The sequence below is a fragment of the Epinephelus fuscoguttatus genome, linkage group LG16 (assembly GCF_011397635.1).
Source record: "Epinephelus fuscoguttatus linkage group LG16, E.fuscoguttatus.final_Chr_v1".
Lineage (NCBI taxonomy): Eukaryota > Metazoa > Chordata > Actinopteri > Perciformes > Serranidae > Epinephelus > Epinephelus fuscoguttatus.
Window position 1 is genome coordinate 38484189 of NC_064767.1, and position 12143 is coordinate 38496331.

The 12143-nt window shown below is 39.8% G+C and overlaps 1 protein-coding gene across 1 annotated transcript in view; it reads left to right on the forward strand.

Moving 5' to 3' along the window:
* Positions 1 to 12143, forward strand: part of si:ch211-51a6.2 (neurotrypsin) — a 52201-nt gene that overhangs the window by 1957 nt on the left and 38101 nt on the right. The window contains exons 2-3 of the mRNA XM_049601183.1: positions 2714 to 2753; positions 8202 to 8444. Coding sequence (XP_049457140.1) covers positions 2714 to 2753; positions 8202 to 8444 — 283 coding nt within the window. The remainder of the gene's footprint in view (positions 1 to 2713; positions 2754 to 8201; positions 8445 to 12143) is intronic.

Consider the following 12143-nt stretch of genomic DNA (forward strand, 5'->3'; position numbering starts at 1 on the left):
TGACTTGACAGTTTGCATTTGGGTCTCCATCACCTATTTAAGTCATAAAGATGAGACTGCCAAACAACCTGTGCAAATGAAAACATCTCAGAATCAGATATTTGAGTGGATTGTCATCTATCAAACGGCCTCATTTCTAGCTCGCTCCTGATTATAGTTTCAAAACTAGTCTGTGTATACAGTCTCAACTCTGCAGAGCAACGGTCAACAGAGGAACAGGAAGAAAATGAAATCAGTAAGAGAATGTAAACAGAGCGGTCACTGGGAATACAACATGCAACATACACATGCAAGAAGTGCAGTAATGACGAGTAAGTGTAGGAAACATGGGCAGCACAGTGGTATAGTGGTTAGAACTGTTGCCTCACAGCAAGAGGGTTCCTAGTTCTATCACAGGAGGGAGCTCTTCTGTGCGGAGTTTGCATGTTCTTCCTGTGTCAGCATGGTTTTCTGCAGGGACTCCTCCCACAGTCCAAAGACATGCAGATTGGGGACTAGGTTAATTGATAACTCTAAATTGTCCATAGGTGTGAATGTGAGTGTGAATGGTTGTCTGTCTCTATGTGTAAGCCCTGTGATAGCCTGGCGACCTGTCCAGGGTGTATCCTGCCTCTCTCCCAATGTCAGCTGGGATAGGCTCCAGCCCCCCCGCGACCCTCAAGAGGATGAAGCGGTTACAGAAATGGATGAACGGATGTAGGAAACATATATGGTAAATGGGCCTGCACTTGTAAAGCCCTCTTCTGGACTTCTGACCATTCAAAGCACTTTTACAGTACATGTCACACTTACACATTCACACACTGGTGGCTGAGGCTACCATACATGCCTGACACTCAGTAACCATTCACATGTTCTCACACACCAATGGAACAGCCATCGAGAGCAATTTTGGGTTCGGTATGGTCCACCCAGTATCTCGCCCAAGGATACTTCAACATGCGGACTGGAGGAGCCGGGGATCAAACTGCTGATCTTCCAGTTATTTGACAACCGGCTTCACCTTCTGGGCCACAGACACCCCATATATCTCATAAGCAGGGTATGTTGTTTGTGTAAAGGCACAACACTGATGCATACATTCCAAAATGCATTTCCAGAAACTACAGAATTCGGGTCGGTTGACTGTCAGGTTTAAGGTGTTTGAGGATGTTCACGTGTAAACTGGGTGAACATTGTAGGACATGCACCTTTTCATACATAGTTCCACAATGTTGGCAGACAGTGACAGGGCTGTAATTCCTTCATGTTTCACCCAGTGTGCATTTAAACAGCTTCAAGTTCAAGCTGAGAGTCAGCATTTTAAGCTCATAGCTTTAGTTCAGATCCAGTGTGCTGGAGTACAGACAGAACAGAAAACAAGTCCAAATACTGCAGTCTGTTTATTTATTCCTTTGTCAATAGCTGGTCTGTTTGCTTCATATTCTGAGCAGGTCAAAGTCTACACTCATTTTTATTCATATCACATCATTGCAGATAAGTGTTTAAGTGAAACAGCATAGATAAACAGCTCTTTCAGGCAAGACTGGTTGGAGTGTCTTAGAAGGATGAACTGATTTTACCTCTGAAACCCCTAAACCCTGATTAAATTACATTAAACTGTGCAAAGGGAACTACATTAACATGGTAAAACTTAAACAATAACTGTCCGCCAGTGAAATATTTATTGTGAGGAATGAGCAAAGGACTTGAATGTTCTGGTGTGGGGGCCCCCTGGTGGCTCTGCCTAAAGCAACCTCTTTGTTTATGTCTCAGATGGGCAGATTTGTGATGAAAGAATGTGCCACATTAAAGTCACTGGAGGGATAAATATTTACTACATTTAACACACTCATACTACTAATCTGCACATAATCTGCCATGAAAATGCACTGTGTTACAGCTCCTGTGTGTCACACTGCATGCCATACATATATACATACATACAAACATACACACACACATACACATACATACATACATACATACATACATACTTCAACAAACATACATAAAATATACTTTTGTAAATTAATGTTATCTAAAATGCATATTCATGTTCACATTGTGGATTTGTCTGTGGTCTTTATCCTCCTGACACCTGAGCTTTTCTTTAGTATGCATTTTTTCCCCCGAGCTATTTGGTGGTAGTAGTAGGATTTTATGAGTAAAAAAATTAAGGATTATCTTAAAAAAGTAGTTGTGCAAAAACAAAATTACAAACATTGCAACATCTGCACAATGTTATATACTTTATGGGTTAGGGGTCATGGTTCAAGTCTAAAACTGTTAAAAACATTGCCTGAACATGGCTGTGCAAAAACAAAATTGCAAATAATGCAACATAATCTATAAGCCCTATGATTTGTTAACTTTATAACCTTGAATTTTCCTTGCTATTTAGTCCAATGTCCTTTTGTCTGTAGGAACAGTCTGTCACACCTATTTTTATTTTTAACTCCTAATACTGCTGACCTAAACCGTTGCATAACTATAGTTGAGGAGAAGCTGGCATAGTCACTTCTATAGCAAATTCAACAACAAGAAAATATGTATTATAAGGGCTCTGCTGTCTTCAGGAGCTCAGATGAAAGTTTGGTCTGCATGAGAACTGTGCAGTAATCTTATGGTATAATAAGTGCCATGTGTTTGGTGCTTGAAAACTCTGCATTCTGGTTGTAAATCAAGACTTCAAACTCTATATTTGTTCCATCATGTTGCGTGTCTTCTGCAGGTCACTGAAGGTGGAGACTTGAATACTGTGCAGAGTTCAGGTAAGGGTCATTTTCAAGTCTTTTTTTGTGTGGGTCTGTTTGAGGGGGAGTGTTGAATTGAAATTGCCTGGCAGCAAAACAGAAGTATTTAGTTCATTAAGACATGTAAGGCTCTACACCTGATCAGTGAACATTTTGACATTTTGACAGGCATTTTAGATTAGTCTTAGTCTTGAGACGTAAATGCTTATTAGTTTTAGTCACATTTTAGTCATTTTTATCCTTCACAGTTTTGTTGACAAAAATTCCTGATATTTTAGTTAACTTTTAGTCAATATATATATGTATGTATATATATATATATATATATGTATGTATATATATATATATATATATATATATATATATATGTGTGTATTTTACGAAAACACACTTACTGATCTTCATTCAAAAAACTCAATATCTCTCTACTTATGATCTCAAAAACTTCAACACCTCAAATAACTAATCTGAGACAACTTGGATTTGTACCTAGGTTCGTTGTAAATTCTGACTTATCTATCTCACTGAAAATAACTTAATTAAAGCATGAATTCTTTCTTAATCTGCAACATGTTAGTCTGGGGGTTTAAACTCATGTGCTCTCACAGAGTTGGTGACTAAAACTAAACTTTCAGCTGTCAGAAAAAACTGACAGCTACACTCACAGATGAACTGAGATAACAGCATCAACCCATAAATCTTTCTGTGACACTCCGGGACTGAGTGGAGTCCTGTGGAGATGAACAGATGTGACTTGTGCCGGCTGGTGGCTGCTTGCTCTGCTGCAGTTCAGCTGCTAACAAGCGGAGCTAACTGCTAACAGCCACGCTGTAACTAAAATACTCCACAAATCCATTCAACACTTCCACCATCACAGCAAGACACACATGGCTGCTTATTTACTGCTGAATTACAACTCACAACTCTCACCAACGCTCAGGTGTGAGTGTTTTTGGTGGCTAACAAAACATCATAGCACCAACTATTTACAGTTTACTGGAGTTTGTGAAGTGTTCTCAGCTTTCAATGTCCAATAGTTTACCACTAATCATTTCATCACATCTCGTCTCATCAGTGAAAATGAAACGTATTTCATTTTAGCTTATATTGTCAAGGTCTATTTTTAGCTCATCATCGTCTCGTTTTCATCATGGAAAAAAGGTCGCTGATGAAAAATCTTCATCATAGATTTTATCAATGAAATTAACACTGCACCTGATCAAGGTCCTGATCAGCACCATTTACAGACTGACCACAGTGTTACACCCATCGCAAATGTTCCTACAGGGTTTCCTGTAATTCTAAGAGACAGAGTAGGTGAGGAACTACAGCACAGGAAAAAAATAGGAGTTAATGACAGGCAGACTGGCTATATTGCTTATTTTGTTGCAGTTGTTCTTAAATGTTCTTAAATTGATTGTTTTTTTTGTTTTGTTTTTTACTAATTTGTCAAATCATCAAGTATATAATTATCACAAAAATACGCTGAAATATCATTATATTATTATGATATTATAACAAAAAAAAAAAAAACTCTTGGACAATTAAGACTACCATGATAATTGCATAATGTGAAAAACACTAATATGAACAGATTTTTTTGATTTTTGACTCAGTTAGCTACATGGCTTTGTGGAACTGAGATAGACTTTTCTACTATAAGTGAGCAAGACTGGTCCAAAAACATGGCTACCATTAATTAGAAATATATGCAAGGGGTGGGGCTTAACAGGAAATAGGCCATGACTCAAGCTGCCTTGGAGCAATCCTGAATAAACTCAGTGGTGACATCCTGCATTAAGTCCTGAACATATTCACCACGTATTGTCCATATCTGATAAAGTGGGAGCAAAAGGTTGGGACTATGACTGCATAGTTATTGAAATGCTGAATATATTGTAATGATGAACATGTGTGATTAGTCTCACTCCTTCTTTAGACATCAGCTGAACTTTGCTCAGGCTTTCTCAGCCTGCCCTGAACATGCTCAATGCTGCTTTTGGCTTCGATTTTGGTAATTTAGCGGCTTCCTTCTGTTGGCTAAGAAAGGGATTGAACCTGGGACTGACACTTGCTATATTTTAGATTTGTGATTAATTAAGGTTTGCTAGAGATTTGGCTTCACTTTGACGTGAAAAGGTTTTGTTCCTGTTAATCAGTGTCTAATAATAGTAATATCCACAGTGAATGAAGGCTGTGAAAACATGAAACTTCAAAAAGTCCAAGTGGAAGGTAAAACATTTTTATAGGTACTGCACATGCATTTAAGCAATTATATGAATGGTATAGATGCAAATTGAGAAGTTTTACACAATGCAAATATTCTCACCCTCTCCTCAGGTCAGACTGTTTATGGTCTCATCCTGCCTCCCTCCAGTCATGCAGTATAGCCTTTATGCTCCTTCTGTCTGTTGTTCCTTCTAGCCCTCCCTGTCCCATCATCTCAGCTCTTTCCCCTCCAGTTACGGCATGTCTGTATACAATTAACCAGTATGGTTTAGTGTTCTACCCCCACCAGCCGCACCAGCAGCCTGTGTATCAATCTTGTACCTATAGCTTACAGTCACAGTTAAAGCAGTTTCGCACTGTAGATTAACTGATTTTCATGCTTCATGACTTATAGCAATGAGGCTTCACCACTAATGGGAACAAAGACGCACTGACTTCATGCCTGTCAGATACACCCACTGGAAAATGGATAAGCTGACTGTCGAGTATTAATGCTTGGCAGCTGTGTTGGAATCTACAAGAATCTACATGTGCAAATGATGAGTGATTGACTGTCGGATTCTGAGTCAGTAAATGTTCCTACTCGTGTGTGTGTGTGTGTGTGTGTGTGTGTGTGTGTGTGTGTGTGTGAATGAGTCTAGTGTCTGCCCAGAAAGCAGTTTTATAGATCAGTTTAACAGTTGGTAGTGCTTCTGGTTGCTATTAAGTGTCTTCCCTGTATCTCAGAAACGTCTTGTTAAACCACCTCCTGCCTACCAAATGAATGTGTGATATTTGACGTGTACTCCAGCCTCATAGAACTTGTTTTTATTAGTCACTTCAGGATTCTATAACCCGTAGAGAAGTTCTAAAGCTGCTTCTGATCCCACTAATGAAGTGTAAAGACTGGCAGTTAGCAAATGAGGATACAAAAAAAAAAATATCTATTACGGATCCTAAGGGAGAAATGGTCAGAGATACAAAGCAGTGATCACTTGAAATGTAAAACTACTACTCTGCTACAGGTAAAAGTGCTAAATGTAAATTATTACATAAGTAAAAGTATATGAGTATTGACTACAGATAACCTTCAAGTATTAAAAGCAGAAATACTCATTGTGCAGAATGACCCATTCAGAATGTTTTATTATGCCTCCATGCTGGACGTCCATCTGTTCATTTGTTTGTTCATCCATCTGCCATCTTTCTGAAGGTACATTCCATTCTTGTGAATGTTTCTCAAGAACACCTTAAGAGAGTTTTGCCAAATTTGGCCCGAATGTCCACTTGGACTTAACAATGAACTGATGACATTTTGATGGTCAAAGGTCAAACATCAAGATCACTGTAATCTTGCATCTATCTCATTCTTGTATACACAAAATCTCGAGCCCTTGAGAGAGTTTCCTCAAATTTGGTACAAATGTCCCCTTTGACACAACAATAACGTTGTTAGAATTTTGTGGTCAAAGGTCACTTTACCTCAGAAAACATGTTTTTTGGCCATAACTCAAGAATTCATACCTTAATTATCACAAAATTTCACAAAAGTGTCTAATAGTATAAATTGATGAAGTATTTACATTGTGTATTCAAGTCCAAGGTCAGCTTCACTGTGACATCATAATGTTCTGCAGAAACACTTTTCTGGCCATCATATTTCAGGAACAAAAGGGGAGACATTTAGTCAGATACTGAATTGGTGACACTAATCTTGGGTGTCCACCTTGAAACTGTAGTGATTGTATTGATCTTCTGTGCTGCCAGGGGGAAGATGTGTGTGAAGCATCCATGTTTTACAGACATGGATGTAAATTGTCAGTGCAACTTGGCTGGTTTGTGGAGGCATACAACTGTAATTCTAGCTATTGTATATTATTAGATTACAACTGATGATTGATGCCTTGACATATAAGCAGCACTTTGATGTTGCAGCTGGTAGAGGTAGGTAATGTTTAACTATTTTATATACAGTTGGGTATAGAGTTGGGCGATATCCAAATTTTGTTACTGTTAAACCTTCCCCACATTTTCCCGGGGTATACGGTATTACCGTGACTAATTAAAAATCACTTTGAAGGGCTCAGAGGGAGTCGCCAAAATGTCAGCTTGCGCTTATACCTTTCAGAAACAGTATAGTAAACATTACATAGGCCTAAGAATACTGAAAAATAACGGAGGCATATAGGCATGTACAACATTAACAACTTTTATTAATAAATTTTTTTTTTTAAAAAAGTGCAAATGCAGCAGTCAACCAAATTGAATGAAATAACAACAAATTGTCTGTGGGCTACAATCCACTTCCAGTATAGTAATCCACACAAATCAATTGAATTAAAACACAGCCCTATAGCATCCAGTACTTATAGGCTTATCAAATAATAAAAAAAGTAACAATAAATAACAAGGGCAGTAACGATAATGTGTGCTATACAGCGTATCCTGAGACCGCAACAGGTACTGTCCGTTGGTTTATTTTTAGAACCTATCAACATAAATAAAATTAAAAGCACAGCTCTACAGCATCCAGTACTCGGACTTGTCAAATAAGAAAAACAGACCCATAAATAACAAGGCATAACCGAAAATGGGCATATATATATAATCCTATCCTGAGAACGCAACAGGAAATACTGTTCGTTGGTTTATTTTTAAAGCCTACCTTTAGTTTGAAAAGTTCACCCACACCAGCAGAACTAGCATCCAGCTAGCCATTGTAGAGGCATTGGGTAATAAACTGGATTACCTCCGAGCGGCATCATTTTCCAACAGGATATCAGGAACTGTAATTGATTGTATTGATTCTTGGAAACGTGGCTAAATCTGGACAGCACCATCCAACCAGGAGGTTCTTTTTCTATATGCTGATCTGACAGAGCAGAGGACTCTGGCGAGAGAAAGAGAGGAGGCCTGTGCTTTACGGTAAAAGGACTGGTGTGCGATTGATAGATAGGCACTGAAATCCAAATCTTGCTCTAAACCAAAGTATTGGAAAAACAAAACAATCCCCAACCCCGGGCCCCACTGTGAGTGGGGTAAAACTCTTCAGTGAGAAAAAATTGGCTTGTAAATTATGTGTTACTTGACCAAATTACTAACAAAGAAACAGTCATATATCTTACTAGATTTGGTTTTGTCTCTGTTTTCAATTATTCTTTCTTGTATCTTAAAGTTTATTGTTTTGTCGCTCTTCATGTAATGTGATTTAGTTACTTAAGACTGTAGGACTGACTGACTGATGGTTTGTGTCTGCAGCTCCCCTCTACTGTTCAGAAGGCTTTACGGAACTGGGCTACTATAATGGCTCAATTTCCCAAACAGACTCAGGCTCCCCCTGCCTCAAGTGGACAGACTTCCCAGACTACATGCAGCAGTACCCGGGCCGAGGCCTGGGAGACCACAGCTACTGTCGAAACCCAGACCGAGAGGCCAACCCCTGGTGCTTCTTCAGGCAGAGTTCTGGTGCCATTGGCTGGGCCTACTGCGACTGCCATCAGGGTGAGCAGGGTATCTGAGGATGGATGGATGGATGGATGGATGGATGGATATGGATGTCAGCTATTTTTCTAGACAGTAATGGCTATATCATACCAGGCCCAGAACAAGAACTTCTGGGCCCCTATTAAACACCCTGTTTGCTGCGAACAGTTTTCAAAGTTGGAATACTTTATGATCCAAGATTTACTGTGTGTTAATGTGATTATCGTTTTTGATTATCATATTATATTAAAACCTAAACACCTTAGTTTAGGAATTGGCAGCATATAAGCAATTAGTGAAGAACTTTCAACCTGATGTTGACACAGGGAACCTCTTAAAGGCAGGGCCTCAGAATCAGGTTTATAAAGCAGGACCTCATCATGCAACTCTGGTAAACAGCAGAGACAGGGCTCAAAAGCATGACTCACAGACAAAGAGTAAAAGTTAGTCAAGTCTTTACTTGACGAAAGTAGGGTTTAGTACAAAGGTGACTGCCCAAAACCACAGGCAAAGGCTGTCCAAAAATGCTAGACAAGATCAAAGTCTAAAGTAAAGGGATACTTCAGATTTTTTGAAGTGGAGTTGTGTGGGGTTCTTATCCACAGACAGTATATTACGTACACCAAATATTAGTGGACACGCCCCCAGTTTGGAGAAGCAGGCTGAAGTCCGACATATACTGCTGTGGAGGGGTCAGCAACAAAATGTATTTTAGCCACCTAAAAAGTTTAAGTGTACGCTGTAATAATATTTTCACTGCTTTACCTTAATGTCAGACAGTGATTTCCAGTAGGAAAATGAAGCCTTTCCATCACTCTCTTCAAAGCCAGACTCCTTTGAGAGTCAGTGATTCAACATCACTGAACACAGGAGCTGCTTATCTAACACTAGCTATGTTTCCATCCAAAAGTGATTTGAATCACTGGGAAATGCGCATTAAAAGAAATACGAATCCTGTGTGTTTCCATTAAATGTACGGACTTTGGTGAAAACTACGAACTTGTGCGAGTTTTCCGCAGAACCGGAAACAAAACAAGTCTCGCATTCTTCTTCTTCTACGTTTTCTGGCATTTGGCAACCAGCTTGTGAATGCATTACCACCTTCTCGACCCAGAGTGTGGATATCATCATGGAGAGAGGTGCACTACGTCAGACTTAATTCAAACATAACTGTTTCCATCCCCCGTTTTGAGAATCAACATTTTTTCGAATCAACCAAAACCCGGCTAAAGCGAGGGTATTTTAGTTTGTGCGATTCAGGGGATTTTAATTTGAATTTTGGTGTTTCCATCATAATTTTCTAATGTGATACTTCTAGTTGCGCATTTAAACAGGCTGATAGAAACATGGCTACTGCCTTGATCAGATAGTTAGCTTGTGTTATTGTGTGACTTTGGCATCTAAAAGGGTTAATTTAAATTCACCAAAGTCACACAACAGCAAACACTAACTAATTGATTTATTTATGTATTTTATTTTATATACTTTACTAAACCCCCTGAGGGGAAATTCAATTTTTTCACTCTTTTGTTATTAACACACAGGTCCGAAAGACACACACATGCACAAACAGGACCTATACATGCACAAAGTGGAGAGATGTTAAAGTGAGGGGGCTGCCCTTGGTCAAGCACCCCGAGTGGTTTGGGGGTTCGATGCCTTGATCAAGGACACCTCGGCAGGGCCCAGGAGGTGAACTCCGGTTCCCAAGTCCAAGTCCCTATGGCATGAGCTACTGCCGCCCAGCGGTATACCAGCATTTGTGTTCAGTGTGCTAAAATTATTGTTTTTGTTAATGGAGTCAGGTGGTTTTCACGAGAGCATAGATGGGGAGCTAAAGCTGTTAACTACCTATTTGTTGAAACAGGCTGTTTGACATTAAGGTAAAGCAGTGAAAATTATCTCAATATAGCGTATACTTGAACTGACATTAATTTTTTTAGGTGGCAAAAATGCATTTTGTTGCTGACCCCTCCACAGCAGCACATTGCTTAGCTTCTGTGTTGGACTCGATCCTTATTCACCAAACTGGGGGCGTGCTGACTGACATCTACTGTATGTAATATACTGACAATGGATTATTACCCCATACAGTCCCACCTCAAAAAGTCCGAACTACCACCCCTTTAAGAGCGATGGCTCACAGTTTCCTCTTGGCATGGCTATATTGTGTTCTTGTTCAGTCACAGCTGCCAGATACAATCCACTGCCATTTCAGCCAGCACACCAATGATCAATGCACTCATTATTTAAGGTACCACATAAAAAAAAAAAAATCTTAATTTTTTTGTATGTATGTATTTTGCATGTACGCTATGTATTCTAACAGGCAGAGACGTAAGGTAGTTACCACAGGCCCCAGTGCATACTATTGTGATGGGTCCTGGTGCATGCCAGTTACTGGTTATAAAGCACACATGCACACCACTGGCAACTGTTTATAAAAAAGCCAAAAGAATCCAATTTAGGGAGCTTTGCTACTTTTTTTTTTTTTTTTTAATTCAATTTTTATTTATTTTGTCAACAACAGTACAATATATATCCATACAATTATCTTCCTTTCCAGCTGTATCCAAATACAGTTATACATTTTCAAGTGTTAGTCAGATGCTTAAAATATTAAATGTCCACTCCAAGACGCATAGAGTAAAGAGAGAGGGGGGGACAAAGAGACAACAGTAACCATCACAGCAAGGAAACAAACAAGTAAAAAAAAAAAAAAAAAGAAGGGAAAAGGGGGGATGCAGTATGGAGCAAAAGTCAAACAGAGGGGTCAAGCAGCAATTCTCATTGCATTAACAAAGGGATAACAGAGCTCCATCGAACAGCAAAAATGGATCTTTGGAGTCTTAATGAGTATGTAATTTGCTCCATTTAATAAAGATCCCCGGGCGGCACGGTGGTGTGGTGGTTAGCACTCTCGCCTCACAGCAAGAGGGTTGCCAGTTCGATCCCGGGCGTGGGAGCCCTTCTGTGCGGAGTTTGCATGTTCTCCCCGTGTCAGCGTGGGTTCTCTCCGGGCACTCCGGCTTCCTCCCACAGTCCAAAGACATGCAGATTGGGGACTAGGTTAATTGATAACTCTAAATTGTCCATAGGTGTGAATGTGAGTGTGAATGGTTGTTTGTCTCTATGTGTCAGCCCTGCGATAGTCTGGCGACCTGTCCAGGTGTACCCTGCCTCTCGCCCGATGTCAGCTGGGATAGGCTCCAGCCCCCCCACGACCCTCAAGAGGATGAAGCGGTTAGAAGATGAATGAATGAATGAATGATAAAGATCCCATACTTTTTGGATCCATATATCCATGGTGGATCTGGTTTCAGCCATCTAATGGTTATACTCTTTAATGCAGCTGTGAGCAATATATTCAACAAATATTTCTTGGCCCGTCCCTCCAGTCCTTCAGGAATCACTCCCAATAATGCCACTGTAGGCATTATTGGGCCACCGTGAAATATCTTGTTGGAAAACCACTTCAAGGGCATCAAATACCTCTCTCCAATAAGCACCTAATTTAGGACAGGACCAGAATATATGAGTGTGGGTAGCAATATATGCTCCACAGTTCCTCCAACATGAACTTGAATGAGCTGGGCCCATCTTGGCTACTATTTCTGGTGTCCTAAAAAATCTAGTAATTATTTTCCACTTAAATTCCCTCCTTTTATTAGAATTTGTAGCTAGGTGTGCCTCAGTGCACACTTGCCTCCAGGTATC